At 52.2% G+C, this 26097-nt stretch overlaps 1 protein-coding gene across 1 annotated transcript in view; it reads right to left on the bottom strand.

The window, feature by feature from the left end:
• Nucleotides 1-274: 274 nt before the first annotated feature.
• The window catches only part of OTOG (otogelin), a gene marked incomplete at its 3' end in the record, with an annotated part of 68452 nt that continues 42629 nt past the window's right edge, over nucleotides 275-26097 (bottom strand). The window contains 15 exon segments of the mRNA XM_008579715.1: nucleotides 275-364; nucleotides 972-1117; nucleotides 1422-1590; nucleotides 2390-4176; nucleotides 4646-4725; nucleotides 5522-5639; nucleotides 7785-8063; nucleotides 11725-11892; nucleotides 14384-14410; nucleotides 17144-17300; nucleotides 17940-18056; nucleotides 19633-19752; nucleotides 20056-20202; nucleotides 20509-20643; nucleotides 22596-22734. Of these exon segments, the coding sequence (XP_008577937.1) occupies nucleotides 275-364; nucleotides 972-1117; nucleotides 1422-1590; nucleotides 2390-4176; nucleotides 4646-4725; nucleotides 5522-5639; nucleotides 7785-8063; nucleotides 11725-11892; nucleotides 14384-14410; nucleotides 17144-17300; nucleotides 17940-18056; nucleotides 19633-19752; nucleotides 20056-20202; nucleotides 20509-20643; nucleotides 22596-22734 (3679 nt within the window).

Genomic DNA, 26097 nt, shown 5'->3' with positions numbered 1-26097 from the left:
TATTAAGGCCACTGTCTCTTGCCATTCTGATTTCTTCTCTGGCACAATAAACCTCCTGGTACATTTCCTCCACTGACATTAGAATGGCCAAAAACATTCTAATTAAAATAACTTCCAAATACACCTAATTTTGCATTTTTTTAACAGGGTCCCCTTCCCACCCCTGCCCCCAGTAGTGACTAAGCCTCAAAGGCCCTCCAACCCCTGGACACTCTGCCTCTCTGCTGACTGCGGTGCTGCCCTGCCCTGGAGGCCAGCTCTCTGATGCACTCACCTTCCGGTTGAAGCGGTCAATGATGACCTGATGGGCCAGGTGTGTCACATTCAGCATCGCCAAACAGAATGGGGGCCAGTTCAGGTGCCCCTGCAGAGAGAGCCCAGCCCTCATCAACCAGAGCCCTGTCCTGCACCCCCTCCAGGTTGACAAGTGCAGCAAGTGTGAGCACACTCTCCCCACCCTCTCACTATGCCAAGGACACCCATTGGGTGGTGCAGATGGTGCACAAAATCCCACAGAACATCTCTGGCCCCACCTGATCTCATGCAAGCCCAGTCAAAAAAAAATCTGCATCCTTCCACCTGGCTCATAGGGTATCCCAGTAAGCAATCCCCTGCAGCTGGCACCCATGACCACAGTCCACATCCTTGGAGTGGCATCCCAGCTCCTCTGCACTTCAGTGCCATTCCACATGGGCCTCAGAAGCTGGGAATAGTGCAGGCCCCAGGAGGGGCCAGGAGATGGCGCACTCCATCCACTCTTTCCCTGTGGTCGCCCAGGGACCCATCACCTGGCCTGCAGCTGGGAGGCCCTGTCCATTCCAGGAGACTCCTGGGAGACAGAGGGAGCTGCTGTTGGGGCTTCCACATCTGTCCTTACCTCTGGCACCCCACAAAGCCCAGCTCACTGCTCAGTCTCCCCTCTAAACCTAGTTCTATTCCTAGGTCCCAGCAGGGAGGGAAGGGGTGGTCACCAGGTTGGCACTTTTGCAGTCGAGGACATGGACAGTGACCATTTCATCTGGGTTCTGGCTGAGGATGTAGATGGCCTCCTTGAACAGGGCTACATGGCTCCCATCGAAGGTCACGAAGCTCAGGTCAGGGAAGACTGAGCATCGGCCTGAGGGGAAGGGCAGGGCAAGAGAAGAATAAAGGGATGCCTCTGAGGCCAGGGCCACTTAGGAAGGCAGGGCAGGGACCTGGGCCCTTTCCTGATGACTCAGAGGCCCTGCGGTTCTTCAGGGTCACTCAGGTCAGGCATCACACAGAGATCAGAGGTGGCAAATCTGCCAGGTCAGGGTTATACTAAGATGTGAGGTCCCACAGGAGGGGAGACTGGGGAGCACACAGATCAGGGATAGAAGGCACACTGGGGTTGGGGTGCAAGGAGGACACAGGAGCTCACAGGCGCAAGGGGGACTCACAGGCACACTCCCAGAGGGGGCAGCAGCGGTCCCCTCCCACCCGCACAGCGAGGCCCAGGACCCCACAGGGAGGGGGTGCAGCACCCTGGGGACAGTGCTGGGACTGGTTCACACGGATCAGCTGGCCCTCCAGGCAGATGTGGCGGACACAGTCCTGTTCGGCGATTGGCTAGAGCACAGGGTGGAGGGACAGTGTGAGTGCCCACCCCAGGGGTTACAGCCTTACTCCATCCCATGCCCCAAGCCATGAGGGCATAAGATCCTGTCCACAAGTCAGGTTCTAGCAGGGCAGGGGACACTGAGGTAAAATTACTAGGGAATGGTGCCCTCACTCTCCACCCACCGCACAAGCCATCTGGGACCTGGGGCTGAGCTTGGTATGAGATTGGGGATCAGAGGTATGATTCCCTGAGACCTCTGCATATCTGTCAGGCTTCTGCTGAGAGCTCTGGGTACACAGACATGCAAACACACTAGCTCATACTCCAAGAAACCCAAGTATACATGCACACGCACTCCTGCCTCTCTATCTCGCAAAGGCACAAAGACACAAAGATGTCTCACACCACCACCCATCGCACACCCAAGAACACAGAGATATGAGCGCTCATGCTGTCTCACACACACGAACACAAATATGTGCACAACAGTCTCACACAGGTACACAGACACAAAATGCACACGCCGGCACACCTGCACCGTTACACCCTGGGCATCACACCAAGCCATCCATTAGCCCCAGGGCCCAGATGGGCAGGGTGGGACCTTGCTATGGCATCAGGGGCCCAGAGAAGACTGGAGAATGTTTCAGGTATCAGGAGCCTAGGACAGGGTGAGGACAGTGAGTGAGCCTGGCAGCTGGTTAAGAGACAGAAGCTGCAGCGGGCCTCGGGATGTGAGTGTGGTGGTGTCCAAACCATGGAAGGAGGGCCCACACACAGGTAGCCGAATCCTGACAAGTCACTCACGACACAGGTGTGAGATGCATTGGCTTCTGTGGTGGTTGCCAAGGCCTCGGCGGAACCCTCTGCGACGCTCGGGGTCGGGGCTGAGCGCCCAGACTGCACGGTGGTGGCCTTGCCCGCTGGCTCTACTGGGGGCCGAGGTCCTGCCGACGTTCCCTGGGTGTCAGCCAGATGAGGCAGAAGGACCAGAGAGCTCTCTCGGGAGGCTGTCCTGGCTGAGACACGGCTCAGGGGATAGGATGTGGGCACTGGTGGCCCTGTGCTGGCCCAGGGACCCTCAGCCTCAGTTACTGGGGGTGCTGGGCTGTGAGTCACAGCTGGCGTGAGCTCTGCAGGCCTGCCCTGGGCAGAGTCAGAGATGGAGGTGGGTGGAGACACCTGCTTGGATAGTACGGCCATTTTCTGTGTGGTGCTCTTTCGTGGGGCAACAGACACCATGGAGGCCACCCCCTCAGCCACCGCCACGACTTCAGAGGTTGGTGACGTGGCTCCAAGAGGCAGGCCTGGAGCTGTGCCTGTTGCCTGGGGAGCTGTGTGACTGGGTGGGTGCTCCTGGGCCACCATGGCTGGGCTAAGAGGCAGTGCTGGGCTGAATGTCTGAGCAGGTGTCGTCATGGCCACGGCCAGAGACATGGTGTGTTGCTGGAGTGCAGGGCTGATGACAGAGCCTTTGGGTCCGGGTGTGGCCACTGGGGCAGACGTGCCCACCTTGGCCAGGGGCAGGCTGGTGTCAGGAGGCAGGCCAGAGAGGAGCTGGGATGGCCAAGTTGACTCCAGAGACACAAAGGGTGTGGCCCCCAGCCCGTGAGCAATTGTGGACAGGCTTGTGGCAGCCGGGGTCCCTGAGGGCAGGGCTGGAGGCCTGGTGGCTGTGGTGGTGTGCCGGGCTGGACGGGACAGTGCCGTGGGGAGTGGGCTCGGAAGTGTGGCTGCAGGCAGGCCCATGGGCTGGCCATGCCCAGGCTCATCCCTCTCTGTGGGTGGTACCATCTCCACTCTCCGGGTTGCAAGAGGACTGAGGGGAATCTGTTCTGCTGCTGTTCTAGCCACAGTTGCGGGGCTGCTGGGACTTGAAACACTCTGGGCCTGGGGGAGCTCGGGGATCCCTGTCTTGTTTGTGACCTTAGTTACTGCAGGTGTCAGCAAAGCCTTGTGGGATCCCGAGGAGGTGGGGGACCTGGAAGTCACTCCAGGGGAAGCCACAGGCCTGGAGGAGGGACTTGCAGACAAGGGGTGCTGTAGGGATGTCGTCCTGACAGGCAAGGAGCCGTGGCCTGGGACTGTCACAGCTTTGGTCATGAGTGGTATGCGAGGTGCGGGGGGTGACCGGGAGGAGACTGTGATGTTGGGGCTCCCTGCAAAGGACACAGTCACCCTGGTTGTCTCCACGGTACCTGGCACAGTGCCAGGTATGGGTGTCTGCAGCGAAAGGGGTAGGAATGAGGACTCCAGGGTGTTGGGGGTGGCCAGGAAGCTGGCAGTCACTCCCTTGCCGGCTGAGGCCTCTGTGGGGTGGGCAGGGAGGTTGGATACGGTGAGTCCCAGTGGCTGTTGCAGGGTGGCCTGGGGCGGGCCTGGAGGCAGCACTGGGCTCTCAGTGGCTGCCATCGTTGGGTTCAGGGCTGTGGCGAGTGGGGCAGCTGGGGCAAGGGCTGGTCTGTGAGTGGGGGCCTTGGGAATCTCCTGCAAAAGCTGCGGCTCCTTGTCACTGTAGGTGGGCAGCACTTGACTGGGAGGCAGGGTCTCATTGCCAAGGGCCTCTGCGGAAACCAAAACCACTGGCTCCACACCTGAGCAGACAAGAGGAGAGGTTCAGAAGGTATCTGACTGCTGGCCTGGGGGTCATCACTGGGCAGGGCTGTCATATGGGCTCAAGGTCAGGTGCTCCAGCTGATGGGGCAAAGGCCATTTCCACTGGTCACGCAGCCAGGGGTCTGTCCTGTGGTACTGGGTGACTTCAGAGAAGTCACCAGGTCTAGACTCTGCCCCAGACCTTGACCCTTGACCCCAGAGCCAACAGACCTCAGGTCTAAGTCTGGTTGCACCACCTACTCAGCGTAAGACCCCAAGCTTGTCCCTTTCCCACTCTGGGCCTCATTTCTCTGTCTGTGAAAAGGGCGAATGGGCCAGATGTGCTCTCTGCCTGTTTAAGTGTTCTCCTTCCAGAGGCCTCTATGCTGACCCTGCTTCTCTGGGACCTGGGCTCTGGGGGCTGACTGCTCAGTGAGACCCTGGGGAAGGAGAAATCCTGGCACTTACAGTCCTCCAAGTAGACACATCTCTGTGTGACTTCATCCAGGACTTTGGGAGAGGGGCACACAGGGACACAGCCTTCTACCCTGGGGATGGAGCCAGGAGCAGGTTAGTGGTCTGGAATATGGGGAGGGTCACCTCCTTTTACCTTGATAGAGCACAGGCATCATCCTCTCTTATAACACGTGCACGTGTGCATGCACACTTACATACACAGTCACATGAGCCTCCATAGAGACCCATGTGCACAGGAGCACACACACACACAGATGAGTATGCTGCACACTCTTACAACTCCGCCCCTCTGACCAAGAGGGGAACACACGTATGAACAAGATATGGTTATGCACACACTTATGAACTTGGTCACGTGTGTCTGCACCAAGGCACATTCTCACACAGCCTCACATACCCCCTCCAAGCCTGCAGGACTCCAAAATATTTACACATACATACATGTACATCTGCACAGACTCCCACAAACATCACTGTATACAGTGTTGTGCACACACACAGCTGCACACAACACTCACATACACGCAGCTGTGGATAGCACATCTACAGTCGTAGTTGTATTCACAAACACACACAAGGCTCAGCTATACACACATCATGCACAAAGAGATACTCACATGTGCCTATATATATATATATATGGCACACATGTATAAAGGTACATTCACTCTGGTACACACATGACACATGAAACACTCGTACTCAAGTATAGGTGAGTACACACACACACACACACACGCACGCCTCAGTATGCACTCATGCACATGCCACAGACCACATACAAACCCATTCACACATGTGCATGTGTACACAGCATGCATACTGGTACACACCTTGACTCTGTGCCCACACGCTCTGGCACCTCACCTGGGCACGTCCCGGCAACTGGCTGCCCGTGGGTCCTGGCAGGTTTGGAAGCAGGGACTAGCACAGGCATCATAGCGCCACTCGCAGATGGGGTAGGCAGCCCGCAAGGGCTTGGCATCTAGAAAGGAGACCCACCCAGAGTCCCTCGACTCAGTGAGACTGGGCACCAGCTCTGGGCCAGGTGCCAGAGCAGAGGCAATCCTAGCTCAGCCCATGCCCTCCCTGCCCTCTGGAGGAGACAAATGGACACATGCAGGAAAAGTGAAGAAGACCAAAAGGCCAAGCTAAATGGAAACTGCATCCCTGATGGTTGGGGTCAGTGCCTGAGGGTCCTGGGGATGGGGCTCTGGGAACTTGGTGAAGGGCTGAGGACTGGGGGAGCTCTGGCGTGTACAGCTGGAGTTGGGATGCGAGGGGTGGCCGATGATGAGGCTTGGATCCTGACCTCTCTGGAAGGCTGCCCATCCCTGCCCCTCTGGGACCTTGGTGCCAGGCTTGCCCTACACCCCAGGACACAGTCACCTCCTCCTTGCCCTGTAAGACCTCCATGGAGGTGAGGGACTGTCCATTGAGAGATGGATGAGGTGTTGGGGGATCCCTTCCCCTCTCAGCCCAAGGCCTAGGCATCTGGCCTCAGACGGACAAGGGAGCTGCCCTTCTCCAAGCTCTGCTCTCTCTGTTCCCCTCCCTGAGAAGCCTCTCAGGACCTGGGATGCAGCTTGTCTGAGCACAGCCCTTGTTGCCCCCAGTAGCTGTGGCTAATAGTAACAATAACAATAACAGCCAACCCTCAAATAGCACCAAGCACTACAGCAGTCACTGCACGGGTACTTACTCATCAGTCCTCACAATGGTCCTCTGAAGAAGGTAGTATTATTATCCATCTTATACATGAAGAAACTGAGGCACAGATGATGACAGGAAAATTAAACTTTTCCAGGGGAGATATTCTCAAAAGAGGCCCTGTGGCCAGTGCCTTGATAAATGAGGGAAGGTCTGTGGCTTATGGGGGGTTTGGAGGCAGACCCCAGACCACTTGGCACAAGTGACCAGTCTCTGAAAGCACAGCCTGGGCAGGGAGGCATGGGCAGGCTCTGCAGCAGGCTGGAGGGAGTGGCCTGACCCTGGCAACCCCTTCGTGACACCCTAATCCTCACACTGCTGCTGACCATTTAGAAAACTGCTTTTCCAAAAGCCTGGGGAGCACCTACTATGTGCTAGGCCCAGAGCAAAGCCCTTGAGATACAGTCAAGCCTTACAACTCCTTCTGAGGCAAACATCCTCTACAGGTAAAGAAACAGGCAGATGGGGTTCTCCTCTAAGTGACCAGGGTCGGGATTTGAAGCCAAAGCTGTCTGGCTTCAAAGCCTGGGCTCATTCCACTCTGCCCCAGTATCTTCCAGAGAGGGATACAAGCATTCCCATTATGAGAAAGCCTTATCATAGGCTGCGATAAGTCTGTCCTGGGTGGGGTTCACTGGTGGACTCAATAAATAACTGCTGAATGTAAGAATGTGAAGAACCAGCCCTGGATTGAGGGTGGGTGACAAAATGAAGAGGCTGGCTGCAGATACATTCACGTATGTGTCCGTGTACGTGGGTCCCCTCATACAGTACACAATGCCTTCACAGGCACAAACACATGCGTACATGCAAGACAGAGAGGCAGCCTGGAGTGGTAGAGAAACTATGATCGCTTCCTCTAGGATTTAGGCACATAACAATATATGGGGGGTGGACCCACCTAACAGGGGGATGGCAAAGCCTGGGAACTTTGGCCTCAGTGGGAAGTCAGGGAGCTGCCCCCTCACTGCCCAGGGGCCTAGGCCTCCCTTTGGAAGAGAGGAGGCTGCGGCTTCTGAGTCTGGAGCCCCAGCGGGCAGTCTTGGAGCTCAGGAGCAAGCACATGCCCCTGTCAGCAAGAAACCTGAGCCAGTGGGCTGCAAAGCCCCAGCCAGGATCACCTCTTGCCTCACTTCCACAAAGACGCTGTACTTTTAGACCATATCATTGGCCTGGAGCAGTAGGCAGGACCCAAGAAATTGGCCAGACCCCAAGCCACATTGCCCATGGCTTCCAGGCCACCAATATGGAAGCTGGGCCACCCTCCATCTCAGGGGCGGCACCTGTGTGGCCTCCCTGTGCTAGGAGAATGAGGATCCCATCTCTTGGGGGCAACTGGAAGAAAGGTGAGGTGGGGAGAGGCAGGAAGCACAGCAGAGCGCAGGGCCAGGGCCAAGGGTGATGGCAGGGGGACACCTACCCAGAAGGCGGAAGAGCGTGCCCCGGCGGAACGCCTCCGTGTGCTCGTACTGCCGCAGGGCCAGCGCAGGGCCCTGCGCGTAAAGGAAGGAGCCCAGCTTCGCCAGGGACTCCAGGGCCACCAGGCCCGCCCGCCATGTCCCCCGGTGCAATGAGAAGGAGGCATGATGGCGGAAGGCATCGCTGTCCTGCCACTTGGCCAGCTCCACAGATCCGTTGGCCGTGACATGGAGGAAGAAGTTGGGTCTGTCTGCTGCCTCCAGGGACACCACATCTAAGTCTGCAGAGAGACACATGGGTAATGTCGGTGCAGAGGGGGGATCCAGACTGTTGGGGGAGGGGGACGCAGTATGTGCTCTCAGTGCCTCAGGCCCTGCTCCCTTACACCTGTCTGCCTCCCGCAGCCCACCTGCTGGCTGCCCCTTCTCACACCACCCCTGCCGAGGGAGAGGGGACAGCTAGAGAGTCTCCAACTGCTGAGCCTCAGAAGGTGGGAACTGTCCCCTTCTCTCCCCGCCCCCTTACCTCTCTGCCTCCCTCCCTCCCTCTGCAAACATGTCTGAACACCCTCTGTGTGCCAGACACTATTCTAGACACCGGGATACAACCGCGAATAAAACAGACAAGAGGCAGCTGCCTGATGGAGTTACACTCTGGACATGTGAAACAAGCTGGGGTCTGCCAGGTTTCAGTGCCTCTGGCTTGGTCCTGCTCCTCACAGAATCCCAGAGGGTCCAAGCTGGCGGATCTCAGTCCAACTCACAGACAGGGAAAGTGTCCCAGACAGAGGCAGTGGATTGTGCAGAGACCCACAGCCCACCTCCTTTCCATCTCCATAAATGCCCATTTCTAGGGCATGGGGGCTGGCCACTAGGTGGGTTATCCCCTATACACCTGAAGGTCTCCTCAAGTCCTAAGTCCACAAGCAGGTGTATGGAATGAACATGGGGCCTGGCGTCTGAGCTCAGTACCCAGCTGTGTGTGGGCAAGTGAACTAGCACCCTGGGCTGTCGTGAGCCATGACCAATAAGGTATATGTGAAGGGCCTGGCAGGGGCCTGTGTGTCCCCTGTGTCCCTAAGAGGGACCTATAGTGTCCCTGTTATGCCTCCCTGGGCAGCCATGAGAAGACATGAGATAACTGGGGGAAGAATTCATTGTTAATGTCAATAATAATGCCTGCTCCTTATAAATGACTTGCTATGTGCCAGGCACTATGCTAAGCGAGTCCTTTACCTGCAGATTATTATATTAAATTCCTGCGAGAACCCTGTAAAGTGGCAAATTCATTCATTGAGCAGCAAATATTTACTGAGTGCCTGCTATGTGCCAGGCACTCTTCCCAGCACTGGGGAGATAATAGGGAACAAGTTTACATTCAAGTGGGGGGAGGATAAATATAATGAACAGGTAAATTCTGTAATAGGTTAGAAGGTGATGATATTGCTCTCCTCGTTTTACAGATGAGGGAAGCGAGGCCCAGAGTCACACTGACACGCATAAGGGAGGCAGGATCTGCACCCACGCGGGCTGATTTCACCAGCTCACAGCCAGCTCCAGGGACAGGATGCAAGAGCATGCAGGGGCAGCACAGCGGGGCAGAGCACCGAGTCCCAGGCCCAGCCCCACTCGCACTCACTGGGTGACCTTGGGAAAGTCACCTACCCTCTCTGGGCCTTGGTTTCCTCCTTCAGCAAGACGGGGGTTGGCCCAGATAAGGTTTCTCAGCCATTTTCCCTGAAGTCCTTCTAATAGGACAGAGGCTGAAACCCAAACCTTCAGGTGCAAAGTTTTGTGTTTTACCTTAAACATTCAAGTGACTTGTACTTCTATTCTCTAAACTGTATTTCTTTTTTAATCTTTTTTTTTTTCTCCTTTTTTTTTGTCTTTTTTCGTGACCGGCAATGGGATCGCAACCCTCAGTGTCGCGCCCGCACCGTGCTCAACCAGTGAGCGGACCGGTCTCTATATGGGATCCGAACCCTCGGCGGGAGCGCTGCCGCACTCCCAAGCGCCGCACTCTACCGAGTGCGCCACAGGGCCGGCCCTCTTTTTTAATCTTTTTGTGTGAGAGGCAGCATGGCATCGTCGTTAGGATAAAGGACTCTGGAGCCAAAAGCCTGGCTCCTGTCACTAACGAACAATATATCCTTGGGTAAATGACCTAACCTCTCTAGGCCTCAGTACTCTCACCTATAAATTGGGAAAATAATAGCATATACCTCCTGAAGTTGCTGTGGGGATGAAATAGTTATTATATATGAAACACTTAGAACAGTACCTGACACATGGTAAGTACTAAAGAAATGTGAGCTATTGTTATTAATGAATTATTAATAAATAAGTAACATCCCCCCAGTATCTTCAAGTAACAGCAACACTCCAGGGAGATGTGCTGGGCTGTGGCTTGTGTCCCTTTAGGACATCAAGACCCCCCAGAGTGAGAAGCCCGGGCCTCGATGATTGCTGAATCCTCCCTTCTGACCTTTTCTGCTCTCCATTTCTTCCCATCTCCATCTCTTCCATCCCTCAAGGCCCAACTCAAGTACACTTCCTCCATGCGGCCACCCCAGATCTCACCTGGAAGGCATTTTTTCTTCTGTTGTTCAGTACCCTGGGCACAGTACAAGGAAAGAAGCACAGGATGGGGGGTAGCCTGGGTTCTCACTGTGCCCATTAGACCCAGGCCCATCTGCAAGCTAGAGCCTGGACTTGACAGCCTCTGGGGATCCTTCCCACGGTGATGTTCTCCAAGGCCAGGTGACTCTGGGGCTCTGCTAAGCACCACCATAAAACCACCAGACAGTCAACACTCCCTCTGGACTACACTTTACTTAAGATATTGAAGGAAGAACAGAAAATCCTCACTAAGCAGATGGCCCACCACATCTGGGAGGTTGTGAGACACCCCTTTTCAAGCAGGAGCACACAGACCTGGAGATTGGAACTGTCTAAGGAGGAAGCGCTTGCTTCGGGGTGGTGGGGGTGCTTCTGTCCCTCACGTAGCCCTGGCTCTTCACTCCCAGACCTCCACGTGCAGCTACATGGTTCTGCCCAGCAACCCTGCTGTACCCTGGGCTCACACCACAGAACATCACCCATAGCTGGGAACCTTGGCTATGCCTGGAGCTGGGCAGGAGCCAGGGTGTCCTTCTCCTCTTCAAAGCCCTTCCATGGCTCCCCATTGCCCTCAGGATAAAGTCCCTATTCCTGAGCTTAGCTTACAAGTCCTTTCCTGACTCTTCCTCACCCCAGGGGAACAAACATCACTTATTTCAAGAAGCCTCTCCTGGGGCTGGCTGGTCAGCTCAGCTGGTTAGAGCACAGCCTTGTAACACCAAGGTCAAGGGTTCAGTTCCTCTCACCAGCCAGCTGCCAGAAATAAAATAAAATAAAAATAAATAAATAAATAAAAGATGCCTCTCTTGACTCCCCAAGACTAAGTTAGGGGAACCTCCTAAGTGTTCCCACAGTTGTGGCAACTGCTTTTGGCCTTGTCTGTCTCCCTGACAGGACTATGGGACTGTGGACTTCTGCTAGGCAGGGACTGCGTCTCCTACATCCCTGATTCCCCAGTGTCCAGCTCTGTGCCTGGCATGGGATTTAGACTCAATGAAAGGAAGGAAGGGAGGGAGGGGAGGTAAAAAAAGGAGGGGAGGCGGGCGGGGAGAAAGAGAGGGAGGAGGAGCTGTTGCCATTTGACTTTTCTGGAACACAGCTATGGCATAAAACAAGGCATGAAGGCTTCCCCAGCATTTGGGGGGAGAAGATGGAAAGTGTCTCTTCCCAGAGGCTAAGAGACTGACCCAGAAACCATCTCAACTGGGAAAGGGGCACAATTTCTCCAGCCACTACAGATGGTTTAGGGCTTCAGCACCCACCCCTCCTTCAGCATCTGCCTCCCTCCCAAAAGGGCAAGAATGGGGCCAGGGTGGGCCTTACCGTGGGCCTTGGCCTTGTACAGAGCAGCTGTCAGCAGGAAGCTCACGATGTCCCCTGGCGCCACATCATCTGTCCTCACTAGGACTATGTCATCACCCACCGCCTTCACGGCCACGAGGGCACCACCGGCTGCCAAGCTGGACAGCTGGTAGGGACCCTTACCCAGTGCTGGAGAGAAGAGGCCCAGTCACAGCCTACCTCCCAGGCCTCTGCCTACCTCCCATCCCCACCTGGAGGGGAGGGGAAGGGGGGGGTGCCAAGCAGGGACTCTTGGTGGCTTCCTTCATCCCAGGCCCCAGGCACCTTGATTCCCATGAGACAGAAGGGACAGGAACCCCAGGCTGCCAGCGCCTGAAGGGAACTGACCCTGTGCACAGTGCCTGAATCATTTCACAGGGAGCCTGAGAAAAGGGCCACCCACAAGGGACATCTGGGCCCCCAAATGTCTCTCCATGGCCTGTCCCACTGCTTGAAACTTTACCATGACAGCTACTGCTCTATCCAAGGTCACCTCTGGGAGAAGGCATCAGACCCAGTCTCTGCCCACCCAAGACTCAAGGGCTGAAGGCCAGGAAGGCTTGGGCTCATGGTCAGTGTTTATTTCAAACATGTGTCATTTTGTGTGTTTGGGGTCCCTGTAGTCATCAGTATGGGTTGGAGCAGGTCGTGAGTTCCCTAAACAACTGCAACAGCCTTGCATCTGATCGTCCTGTCTTTGGTGCCCCCCTCCCCCCGCCATGCCTCCTCCCCACAGCTGCCTGAGTCACCTTCCCAGCCGGACTCCCTGCTGGGACTTACTAGTGGCTCCCCCTTGCCCTCAGGATAGTCTCCAAAGAGCCCAGCCTGAATTCAGGGGCCCTTCATCCCCAACCCCTGCCTGCCTCCCCCGCATTCCCCACACCTGGCTCCTGCCACAATTAACTTCTCTTGCTCTTCCTTGGAGGAACTGTGCTATTTCCCACATGTGTCTCCATCCATGCTGTTCCACCCACTCACAGTAGTCGCCCCGTTTTGTGCCTGGCAAATGCCCACTCAGTCTCTGGGGCCCAGCTCAAATGTCATCTCCTTGGTGGAGCTCTCCTTGCACCCTCTCCTCCCCTGTGCTGCACCAGCCCTGGAGCATGGCACACACCAATCACAGCTCTTATGATGAGGATCTGGATCAGAGGTCCATGTCTGTCTCCCCCACTAGACGGGAGACAGGCAATGCTGTGCTGGTAAATGGTTAACAACCAGCTCTCAAAAAAACAAACAAAAACCAGTTTGTGGTGTCTGCTGATCTCCATGGTGTAAATACTCCCACCTGTGGCCAATTTCAAGCAACCAACTGAATGCAGAGTGCAGAACACAGCTGGTGCCAGAGAGGCAGTGTGAGCCGGCTCTAGCCACCGCTGTGACAGGTCTCATTTACCCTTCCCTTCCCAGCGCTCCCAGGCCTGGACCACAGAAAATGTTGGTAGAAGAACGCAGCAAGGAATGGATGTGTGGGCAGGTGGGTAGGTGGAGGATGTGAGAAACAGCTTGTCCTTTGCCAGTTACTGCCACCCAAAATGTCACAGAAAACTCTGCTCAGAGCTGTTTTGCTGAAATGTCTTGCCTGATGTCAGACAGACCCGGCCTGTCCCCGGGACTGCAGCTGTCCCTTTACAGATTCATCCCTTTAGGGGTTGGAGGGTTTGGGCCATAAAGAGTCCTAGGGGCTAACATTTTGGCAGGATTGCAGTCCCTGGTTCGTCCCTCATCTTGCAGACCCCCTAATTGGTATACTTGCTTCTAATCTGCCCCCCTCCATTTCACCCCCATACTCTAGCCAGGGTGATGTTGCTCAAACCAGAATCTGGTATTGCAGATAACTGAGGACAAAGCCTTGGATCTATCCCCACAGAGGCCTGTTCCTGACAGGACAGTGCCTGCAGGTTGTTGGGGGGTGCTTGGAAGTCAGAGGTGAACAGCACCCAGGACCGGATGAGCATCTAACTCTGCCAAGGGCTGACCCTGACCTTGGCCCAAGTGGATGAAGTTCAGTGCTGAGAACTGCTGCTGGGAAGCTTGCCCCTCCCCGTCCCTCCCCCATCCACCCAACCCCAGTGATTAAACTGACTAATTGGCTCTAACACTGGTCTTTAATCTCCCTTGGGTCCTCGGTCATGACCAGTGTTTTTATTAATCTAGATGCTGGAGAACATTCTGGTACCCTGCGACCATGGCTGAATTTGAAGATGCATCCTACAGGCCACTTGTTTTGCCCCAGCCATCCTCAGAAAGAGTGGCTTGCATTTGCTTTTGCCAATTCAAACCTTCAGGGAACCCAAGATGACATATGTGAGCCTGGTGAGCTAGATTGTGAAGTCCCAGGAGCTGGCACATGGTGCAAATGAGGTTTTTGCTTCCTGGTGAAGCTGCCCTGCGTGAGCACAATCCCCAGGAGGGGCCTGGCCTGGGCCCTGGACAGGGGCTGCAGAAACCACTGGGGACAGAATTCTGGGCCATCCCTGGGCCTTGCACTGTCAGGGCTCTCAGCATGATGGAGTCCTTTCCAGCCCAGTGTCACGGCTCTTCCAGGGCCAGCAGCACCTCAGGATGGCTGATGCTGATGTGGCCTCAAGCAGGGCTGGTGGTGTCCCGGGCCCTAAGCTCCACATGGGTAGGATGGGCTTACCTTTGTTAAAGAAGTCACAGTCATACGCTGAAAGAGAGAGAATAGAGACTTCTTGAGAGCGGCCCAGAGCCTGGAACATATGGACAGGGCAAGGCCCCTAGCATCCCAGCTTCCCTCCTGCCCCAAGGGGCCTGTCCTGACCTGCCTCCCAAACTCAAGATTCATGGATGGTCATTGGATTCAGATGTCTTAGGACGGATGGAATATAATGGCTCAAAGCCTGGCACAGAGTAGGCGCTCAGCGATGTGTCAAATGAATGAATGAATGAATAAATGTTGGACAGAAAGATATGTTTTGTGTGGCCCTAAAGAGCAGGATTAGAACCAAGGGGTGGGAGCTCCAATCAGAAGTGTTGCAGAAAGTCCCTGGAGGAACTCAAGCACGAGATGGAAATCAGTCTTCCAAGAGCCCCGGGTGGGAAGGAGACCAGGGACTCCCTGAATCTCAGGCTTCCTCAGGCCCCTCTGTGCAAGTTCCCTTGCTCAGCAAAAGTGCTTCCACCAGCCAGGCTGTGCCAAGCTCCTACAAGCGTGAGCTTGGCGCACCCTCTAGTGGCCCATCCCAGCACCACAGCCTGTTCGGAGGTGTATCAGCTACGGATTCTTCAGTCCACTGGGGTAAGCTGGGGGGACAGCATGGGACACCTACAGCCAGGGGACACCTACAGCCATGAAGAGCCAGTGTGATAGGCTTGGGATGAAGGCTGAGGAGGGGTCTGCTTCACACTTAAGCATGGTCTGAACAGCACTACCAACTCCACTCCTCATCCCATACCCCATGTTCAATATATCTGGCACTGCCCTCTGGAAAGAGCACTAGGTGTCAGGAGGCCATAAGCAAGTACCTATCTTTCCTCATTTGTGGACTCAGAAGACTGAACTAGAAAATTAGACCATCACCAAATCTCTGGTTTCTAGTGTGTACTGGGACAATGGGAGGTAGCCCAGAAGAGTCATTAAAAGTCAGCTGTCCTGGGGTCAAACGTGAGTTCCAATCCCATCTCTCTCACTCATCAGCTGTGCATACTGGGGCAAGTTACTTAGCCTCTCTGATATGTAATGCCCCCCCTCTAAGGTGGGACAACTACTAGCATCTGCCCCATAGACTTGCTAGGGCCTGGACGAGGGTAAGGCAAAGTGCTTGACTCAGGTGCAAAATTTAAGAGGCCCCCAAAATTTCAATAATTAAGACAAACACTATTCTAATGCAATATCTAAAAAAATATCAAAATTAATGCAAAAATTCCATGATGAATAAAATTTAAAGATAAAGACAGGATCGGTGACAGTGTCCTGTTGAGCCATGCTGGAGCCTGAGACAAAAGATTATTATTGATTAATAATATTGATCCTCTGATATTTTGTTCACAAAGCATATTTTTGCATTAATTTTTAAGTTCAAAAAATATTGCACTAAATATCATTTATCTTGATTACTGAGTTTTTGGGAGCCCCCTTAAATCTCATGCCCCAAGTGAGTGCCTTGCTCTTCTCACCCTGGTCCTGAATACTAAATGAGGCAATGCACATAAGGCACAGGCCTGGCACACAGTAGATCCTCAGTAAACGCATGTGTCCTTCTCCTTCCCAAAGGATTTTTATCAGAGAAGTGGAGGGAGAGGCAGCTGGAAGTTCTCAGGGAAAAACAGGCAGAGAAAAAAGAGGCCAAAGGCAGGTTCTGCTCCATCTTCCTTGGGGTCGTCCTATCTGGAGCCCCCAGAGCTCAGGACATGACAGCACCCACATCTCCGTGAAAACAACAGCAACCCTGCGAAGGCATTGAGCACTGTGCCAAGCGCTCTACATGCATCGTCTCATTTACATCTCACAGCATCCTACAAGGTAGGGACGGTTATCTCCACCCCTCTGCCACAGATGAAGAAACCTGTAGTATAAGGTACGTGCCCCAGGCTACTCAGCATGGTGGAATTTGGGTCTGAACCCAGATAGAGCTTGTGTAATTGCCATGGCATCCCAAAGTGAGTGTGCTTGCACCAGAAAAATCCATCAGCATGCAGGAATAAATAATACATGATAAATTTATTACTAATTCAACTTCTATATATTTCATCTTTTGAATATTTATTTCATCTTTTGAATATTTATTTTGTATGTGTTTTGTGATATACATTTACACTACTAATAGTATACATATTCACGTACATTTATGTATGCAGATGTATGTGTGCATATGTGTGTGTGTTCCAAATATTTTTATTTGACAGGGGTGTGCAATCAAAAGTGTTTGCAGACCACCATTGCTCTGAATGAAGTGATAACCATGCTGCCTCTGGTGGGACCTGCACATCTCAGCTGACAAAGGGCTCTTACATTTACTATCCCGTTTGATCCTCATGGTAAACCTTGTGGGGCAGGTCTTTTCCTATTTTTCAGATGAGAAGATTGAGCTCCAGCAAGCCTGGGTGACTTGTTTGAGGTCACATGGCTTGTAAACGGCAGCTCTGGGTCTGAAATCCAGGGCTGCTGACTCTTCTAGCAAAGTGGCTATGAGGATTAACTGGGGATGAACCCTTCCTCCACCTCTAACTCTTGTGACCTTGAGCATGTTATTTAATCTCTCTTTCTAAGCTCAGGTTCTCCGACTGTACAATAAGAATATAGAGTCCTACTTCAAAGGGTAGTTGTAAGAACTCAAAGAATCATACACACAAAGCAGCTAGTGCCTGGCACACAGCAAGTACTCAATAAATACTAGCCAGAGTGATGGCATCCCACTGGCCATCCACAGGGGACACTCACGGCAGAGGCGCGGGGTCCGCCAGTCAATGGCCACCCCATGCTGGCAGCACTGGTGGGCATAGGCGGACACGCTGGCACAGAAGCACTCACAGTCACCACCCCGGCTGCACCCACATGTGTCCATCAGGCAGTTTGAGTAAAACCAAGTGACATCGACCTGGAAGAGGTCAGAAGTCAGAGGTCAGAGGGCAGATCTCAAACATGAAGGGACCGTGGGATAGGGCAAGCTGCCGTGTGGGGTGAGGGGAGAAAGGCAGGCAGCTTGGATGGAACCAAGAGCTCCAGAGCTCAAGCAGACACCCATTTTTGAGAACTAAGCGATCCTCTACCCTGAGCCTGGCTGTCTGATGCAGGGGCTAAGAGAGTGGCTGAAGAACAGATACAGGGTCTGAACCGCCAGCCAGGCCAGAGACAGCCAAAGCCAGTCTGACTTCAAGGCCCTGTAGGGTGCCACGCAGAGTGGGCACTGCTGTCCTGTCTCCACTCAGGCAAGAACAGGCAACAGATGGTGCAGCATGAGGGGATCGGGTTCACCATTCAGAAGAACTTCCTGATAAGGAGGAAGAGCCAGATTGAGAAGAGAGCTCAGAAGCTCTGTTTGCCTGACTGTTGTCCCTGGTCATCTGGGGAAACAGGAGGAACTCATCTGAGCAGGCTGGAGGCAGGAGACTGGCAGAGATGGTCTCTCCTCTAGACCTGAGCTGTCTCTTCCAAGGTGTGAGGGAGCCTGAGAGTAGAAGGGATCCCAGGAAAGGGGGGAGGAGTTTCAGGAGGGGCTGAGGCTGGAGTCACTCACCACAGGGTGGCAGGTCTCAAACACCTCACTGAGCAGGATGCTGCACTCTTTCTTGGCAAATGGCTCTCGGAGAGGATTCAGGACACATGTGTCCCGAGGGTCGAGGGTATCTGGGCACTGAGGGGCAAAGGCAGAGCTGTTGACCTCCTATCCCCCAAATGCCCATTACCTGGTGTGGCAAACAGACTCAGGCCACCATGTTCCCTGCCTCCTGGTTTTCATGTCCTTATACAATTCCCCTCCCCTTGAATGTGGGATGGACCTATAACTTGCTTTAAACCAACAGAATATGGCCTAGGTGATGGGACGTAAGTGGTTTTGTGCACGTGTTACATGATTATGTTACATAAGGTCAAAGAGCCCATCTTGCTGGAGTATCCCTTGCTGGCTGTAAGGAAGCAAGAAGCCATGGTGGGGATTGGGGAACCCCCAGGGCAAGAAGCATGGGTGGTCTCTAGAAGCAGAGGGTGGTCTCCGGCCAACAGCTAGCCAAAACACTGAAGCTCTCAGTCCTGCACTTGCAAGGAGCTGAAGGCCACCAACAGCCACAGGAGCAGGCGGGGAACCAATTCCTTCCCAGTTGAGCATGCAGATGAGCCTCCAGCCCTGGCTGACACCTTGGCTGCAGCCTGTGAGACACCAGGCAGAGAATCTAGTCCAGCTGGGCTCTGACTCCTGACCCACAGAAACTGTGAGATAACACATGTTGTTTAATGTTGCTAAGCAGAATAATATTGTTACACAGCAATAGATAACTAATACAGATCTCCTCAATGTCTGCTGAATCTCCTTCCCCAGACCTGCGTTTTCACTAGAGCTGCCCAGACTATGCCTAAGGGCATGAGCAAGAGAGAAATATGGGCGGTAGGAGGACAACAAAGGTTAGTCACCCACCCAGCTTCTCTAAAATAGGGGTGGGTTAGGTTAGGACACGCTTTTTCAAGGCTGTGGGACCAGCCTTGTCTCACATCAGGATTACATTGAGAGCTTCAGGCTATGGCCAACTGCTCCTCTATCTGAGTCTACATGGGCTCATCTCCGTCTACTCCCCAGCAGAGAGTTAAGATCACTTAATCCAGGAAAGGCAAAAATGCAACACTCATGTCACCTCTCTCCACCTCTGCACCCATGGCAGACATAAATAATCAATCCTCCTTCCAGCTGAGTCTGACACAAGTCCTAGATACTTCTCAACACAGCTTCCCAGGCAGCTGTTTCTGACTGATCAGAGTTTTCACATGAAGTGAAGTCTATTCATCTTTCCTCTCCTGGCATAGCCCTCTCACTTCACAGAAAACCACAGATCGAGATCACCCAGCAAGTCATTGGATGATGCAAGACAAGAAAGCAGGCCTGCAAGAGGGTAAGATGGCCATGCTTCAACAAGCCTCACCTTCCCCACTAGGTGGCCAACTCTCCTGGGACAGAGACTTGGTCTCCTTCCCACCCACCCCCATTCTCCCACCAGTACTTCGTCCAGGGCAGTGTGGGCAGCAGATTTGTGAGATGGAATGATGCAAGTCCTCAGGCTATAAGACAGAGTCTAGGGCTAGCGATGCTGGCCAAAGGCTAAGAGAGTATCTGCAGGAGCAGCCTCACATCAATGTCCCTTTTCCCTGACTTGGGACCAGGTTCAGTGCGGACCCAGTGCCCACCTGAGTGAGGGGCAAGGGCCAGTGTATGGAGGCTTTACCTCGACTGCAGCCCAACTGCTGCCGAACTCCTGGGGGTTGGTTAATTCTAGGTTCTCTGGGGTCCTCATCTCATTTATGGTTTTTAAGTCAAAGTTCCCGCAGAGACCTGCCAGCTGTCCCTGAAAAGAGAGATGTTACCACAGTCAGTTGCCAGCACACCAGAGGTGAGCTGTAGGCAAAGGGATCACCACAAGCCCAGGGTTCTGTCATGGACCCAGAAGCAACTGCTGGGGTCACAATTTGAAGAGGGATAGACGCAATGTCAGAGAGAAGGGACAGAGTAGGGTGGGAGCAGACGGGACAGAGGCATGCTCTTCATGGCTGTTCAGTGAGTGTATGGCTCATGCACAGACACCCCATGGCTTGGCTCTGCCCCAGACAGGAGCAGAGGAACGCATGAGGGTCACTGCTCATATGACTACCTGCCACTGAGGCCCAGCCTGGACGTGCACTGTGGTTCTCTGGTCCCACAAGAGGGTGATGTGCTCCCGTGGGAAATGCACCAGCGTGAAAAACCCTGCTCGCCATGTGTGTACCTCCTGCTTCTCATCCAGGAAGCTCTCGGGACTCTAGGGGGACAGAGATGGTCAGTCCTGAAGCCCAAGTACTCTCCAAAGCCAGCCCGGGTCAGCTGGGTCTGGCTACAAGTCACTACCCAACCCTGCACCCTCACCAATGCCCATGCCTTTCTCAGGCCCTGACATTGACCGCTGCATTCCTGCCCCTGGCCAAGGAATTCATTCTGGGCTCCTAACTCAGTGGTGCTCCAAGAGAAACTGCTGTGGTAAGGAAACAAGTCCTTAGCTCTGTTCTTCCCCCAGTTCCCTTGTAACCTGTAAACTGTCTATACAACCTTCACCAGCACCAGGCCTTACAGGATTTCCTGAGTCGTCATCAAAGATGATGAGTGAGTTCCCAACGTTGATGGAAATAAATTTCCTGCAGATGATGCCAGAGCTGTAGCAGTTTACATTTTCTACAATCACAGAGAAGCTCAAGTCTGATGTGCTCTGAGGAGAAAATAAATGAGCCCAATAAAACCACAGAGCAAAGAGATCCTGTGAGAGGCACAGAGGTGGAGGGAAAAGAACTGTGAAGTGGTTTTCAGTCCACTTTTACTTTTCATTAGCTGTCTGACTTTAGGCAACTTACTTCAGTTCTCCTAAGCTCAGTTTCATTTTCTGGTGCCTAGTGCTGTGCTTAGCATGTAGTGACTCTCCCAAAAGGATCTGGTAAATGAATGAATGAATTAATATATAATAGGACAATTGGTGTTGACAGAGGTATGGGGAAGGGTCACTGTCTTACAGACCCTCTTGATGTAAGCCTTTTTTGGAAGGCAGTTTGTCAGAATATTTTAAATGTACATAACTTTTTATACAGCAATTCCACTTCCAAAAACCTAGAGATACATCCACACAAATATTTGTTGCAGCTTTTAAATACTGGAAACAACCTAAAGTTTCATCAATGGGGAATAAATAATAATAACAAACTAGAGTACTTTCTGTAGAATTCTACCCAACTGTTAAAAAGAAAACAGTACCGGCCGGCCCGGTGGCGCACTCGGTAGAGTGCGGTGCTTGGGAATGTGGCAGCGCTCCCGCCGAGGGTCCGGATCCCATATAGAGACCAGTCCACTCACTGGTTGAGCGTGGTGCGGGCGCGACACCGAGGGTTGCGATCCCATTGCCGGTGGCGGTACGGGCGCGACACTGAGGGTTGCGATCCCGTTACCGGTCACAAAAAAAGACAAAAAAAGGAAAAAAAAAAAAAAGAAAAAGAAAACAGTACGTACTGACTATATGAGATAATGTCCAAGGTACACTATTAAGTAAAAAAAGCAAATTGCAGAATCCTATTCATATAAACAAAGAGTATGTGTGCGCATGCGTGTGTTTGCATGCATGCATGCATGTGCGTGTATATGGATGTCTGCATGTCTCATGGAAAATGGTCTTGCAGGACTCACCCCTGACTGCTGGGGGTGGTTATTCAGCAGGGAGGGGAACGGAAGAGATGTGAAGGGGAACATTTGTTGTTAATATATACTCCTATATTGTTTTAAGTACTAGTGAAGAGCATGCATTACCTTTGAAATTTATAAAACAAAACAAAATAAGGTCAGTAACCTTGATCTTGTGGAGTTATTGATATTATGTGAAAGACCCCAGTACAGTGCCTGCCTCATAGTTAGGGCTCATTCCATAAAAGGTTTTGTCACGGTTATTATTATTATTATTATTATTATTATTATTACTGTTACTCTTACATGATGAGACGGACAGGCCTTTAGCAAAACAAAGGTCCCCTGGGTGTGTGTCTGGAACTTCCCCCCAACCATGTTGGTGCCCCTCCTCTCCTCCTAGGGGGATCCTGCCTTCACTGTGCCATCCACATCCCCAGTCATCTTCCTCCAGGTGAGCAACGATTTTCACATGTGACTCCTGAAGCATGCTAACTCTCCAGCCAGATTTCTTGGCTTCAAACCTGACCCCAGCTCTGCCACTGACTAGCTGTGTGACCTCAGGTAAGTTACCTAACTTCCCTATGCCCAAGTTGCTACATCTGTAAAATGGGGTCAATTAACCCAACCTTGTAGGGTTGCTGCAAGAATTAAGTGAAATAATTCACAAAAATGGCTCAGTGGACCACTAGACACATATTAAAAGCTTAAAAAGCGTTAAGTCTTATATTATAGAGAGCAAAACCATGGGGACCCAATGGGGCCAGAATACAACAGTGAGTGGACAGGCAGTGGGGTATTTTATGGCTGGCAGATTCCTTCCAACCCTGAGCTTTGCCCTCAGCACTTATTTTCATCTCTAGCAGCCACACCTCAGGCCTTAGATCTCTCTGCCCACCCAAATGTGCATGAGACTGGAGTCCAGAGTGTCAACATGTCCTGAAAGGTCCTTAGCCCCTGCTATTCTAGTTCCCCATGGAGCCAGCTGGAACTCACCTTGACCAGGTGCACTTTGCATGCCCCCACAAAGTCAAACAGGAGCCCATCAAAGGTGTGGTAATGTCGGTCACCATAGGCAGTGCAGGTGGAGGCGCATGGGTGGAGGGTGCACTGGAACGAGCCCTGCTGGCACATGCTGAAACACACACGCCCAGACCAGCTTGCAGGGCACACCGCACCCTGTACTTGAGTACCCACAACAGGGCCATTGTCTATTGAATGCACATTTTGTGCCCTAGGGCAAGGGGCTAGCAAATGTCATCAACCTCTGACAGAAGCCCGAAGGGCAGGATTGGGATCCCCACTTTATGTAGGAGACACTGGGGTTCAGAGAGGTTAAGGGACACACAGTCAATACACAATGGAGCTGAGATTTAAATCAAATCTAATTAACTCCAAAGTCCACACTCTCTTTACCATTCCATTCATTCATTCATTCAACAAATACTAGGCACGTATCATATCCCAGGCATTATTCCAGGAGTTTGAGATGCATCAGTGAACAAAACAGGAAAAACAAAACAAAACAATAAAAACCTAACTAACAAACCTCTGCCTTTGTAAAACTTATATTCTAGAAGGGGGAGATACACAATACATAACTTTAAAAAATAACAAGTAAGTATAACTAAGTACTATAGTGTGTTACAAAGCAATGAGTGCTACAGAATGGGGAAGAGCAGGATAAAGAGGATTGGGATTGTGTGGGAGTTGGTTGCAATTTTAAATAGGGTGGTTGGGAGACATGTGAGCAAAGACTTAAAGGAGGTAAGAGAGTTAACTATACGGACTTATGGAAGAAGAACATCTGCACAGAAAGTACAATCTTTGCAAAGGCCCTGGGAGACACTCAGCAGGCAACATTGCTAGAATGGAGCATACAAGAGGAATTCCAAGGGATGATGGAGGGCCAAATGATGATGGAGGGTCCAAAAAGCTTTTGCTAGGAATGAGAGAGGGAGTCATTGGAGGATTTGGTCATGGGAACGACATGATTTGATTATGTCCTGCTCTGGCTGCTGCACCGAGGCTAAGCTGAAGGGGGTCAAGAGGAAGCAGAAAGCCCAGTTGGGAGGCTACTGCAGCAAATCAGGGAGGACATGATGGCAGCTCCCAGCAGGTTAACAGGAGTGGAAGGAGTGAGAAGCGGTCAGATTCTGGATATATTCTGGAGGTAGAAACAGAAGGATTTGCAGACAGCTTTGATATGGGTAGTGAGAGAGAGGCCTCAAAGATGACTCCAGGCTTTTTGGCATGAATAACTGAAAGAATGGAGTCTTCATCAGCCCAGATGGAGAAGGCTGAGGGAGAAGCAGGTCTGAGGTGAAGGATTAGGTGTTCAGTTTTGGACACGTTGAGTTTGAGATGTCCATTACATATACATGTGGTGATGTCAAGTTGGATGTGTAAGTTCAGAAGAGAGGTCTGGACTACAGGTGGGGAAAAAGAATAAGAAAAGAGGTGAATTTTATTTTTTTCAAAAAATCAATATTATGAAGTCAAATGTTGGACATTTGGGAGTCGTCTTCATATGGTGGGGCTTACAGCCATGAGGCTGGGTGAGTTCACCGAGGGAATGGGTATAAATACAAAGAGAAGAGGTTCCTTGGGGTGCTCCAATATTAAGAGGTTGGAGAAGAGTGGGCTGGCCAGTTAGCCCACTCGGTTGAGCATGGTGCTGATAACACCAAGGTCAAGGTTCAGATCCCCACACTGGCCAGCCCCTTCCCCACCCCCCTCCAAAAGAGGTTGGAGAAGAAGAACCAGCAAATGAAGCTGAGCAAGAGCAGGAAGAGAGGTAGGAGGAAAACCAAGGGGGTGTGGTGTCCCAGAAGCCACATGAATAAAGGTAGCAAGGAGGAAGGAATGGACAACAAGTGATCAACTGTGTCAATGCTGCTAACAGGAGTAGGAAGATGAGGACCGAGAAATGAACACTGGACGTAGCAACATGGAGGCTACGGGTGACCTTGGTAGGAACAATTTCAATAGAATGGTGGGGAAAACGCCTGACTAGAGTGGGCTTAATGGAGAATGGGAGAGTAGGAATTGGAAACAGCAAGTACAGACAACTTTTTTGAGAAGTTTTGCAATAAAATAAGAGCAAAGAAATACAGCAGTTGCTTGCAGGTATTTTTATGCTGTGGGGAGGATCCAGTAGAGAATGACAAGTTGATTACATGGGAGAGAAAAGGGAGAGATGCTGTAGTGTTGCCTTTGGACAAGTGAAAGGGCTGGAATCTGGAGCCCAAGTGAAAGGATTGGCTTTGGATAGGAGCAGACACTTAGTTCCTCTGCGGTGTAGGTGGAATGGCAGAATACGTGGGTACTGAGTCTTGGAAAGTTCTCTTCTGATGGCTTCAACTTTCTTGTAAAACAGGAAGCAAGATCATCAAGGCTGGTTGAATTATTGAGGATGACAAGACCTACAGGATGACCAGTCCCTCCACTAAGGTGTAGAAAGATCACTGGAAGAAAAAAGATGAAGACATTGAGATGTCAGGAAATACTAGAAACATTTCTAAATGGATATTGAAATCTCCAAGAATTAGGACAGGAGTAGGATTGGACAGAGTGACAGTGAGTCCAGGGCCAAAATCTTCAAGAAGAAAGGGGCAGACATGATCTGGGGATCCATGTGTGACAGCAACAATGAGGGCAGGCTCTCTCCAACCTCACGCCAGACACACACTCAGTCACTCACTGACTTCACATCTTGCCGAGCCTGCGTGTGCATCCAATTGCACACCCACCTGCGTGACTTACAACTCAGCTATCTCTATGGTGCACTCCCACAGTGGCTGCCAGCCAGGCCCCATCCTGGTCAACAGATCCTATCTAATGCTCAAGCCACACCAGCCTAGACACAGTCCACCACCCACCTCCGCACTAGAGAGCAGCTGGAATCAGGGGTCAGGGACACAGTGGCATGTCCTTCAAGAGGGAATGTTGAGAAGGTCTGTACATGTGTTAGGGAGAATTTTAAAAACTGAGTTAAAAAGTAAGAACTTGCCCATACGTCTCCCAGTCTCCTATCAGGGACGCAGTGGCATGTCCTTCAAGAGGGAATGTTGAGAAGGTCTGTACATGTGTTAGGAAGGGAGAATTTTAAAAACTGAGTTAAAAAGTAAGAACTTGCCCATACGTCTCCCAGTCTCCTAAGGGACAGAGGATACCTATCCTATGGCCAATCAGCCTCTCCCGTGAAGACAGCCTGTCTTTGAAGACAGAAGCCTCCTCATGTCAGGGTTCCAAATCCTAAAATAGTCTCAGCCCCTTGGCCCTGGCTCCAGACTCTATCTACCACCTTCCTCTTTGGATCTGATTTCTGAGCACAGTGTGCTCACAGGAGAGTATTACACATCCCCTGTCTGCGGTGGGGGTGCTGATGCAGGTGGAAGGGCTGGAATCCAGTGAAGTGACAGAAGTGAGACAGGCCCGGGCCTGAGCACCTGGGTGGATCCAGGCCAGCCAGCCCTGATTGCTTGCCATGGGCACC

Source organism: Galeopterus variegatus, unplaced genomic scaffold, assembly GCF_000696425.1.
Source record: "Galeopterus variegatus unplaced genomic scaffold, G_variegatus-3.0.2 Scaffold1946, whole genome shotgun sequence".
Lineage (NCBI taxonomy): Eukaryota > Metazoa > Chordata > Mammalia > Dermoptera > Cynocephalidae > Galeopterus > Galeopterus variegatus.
The sequence above is the reverse complement of the archived record's forward strand: the minus strand, read 5'-3'. Positions and strand labels throughout refer to the sequence as shown.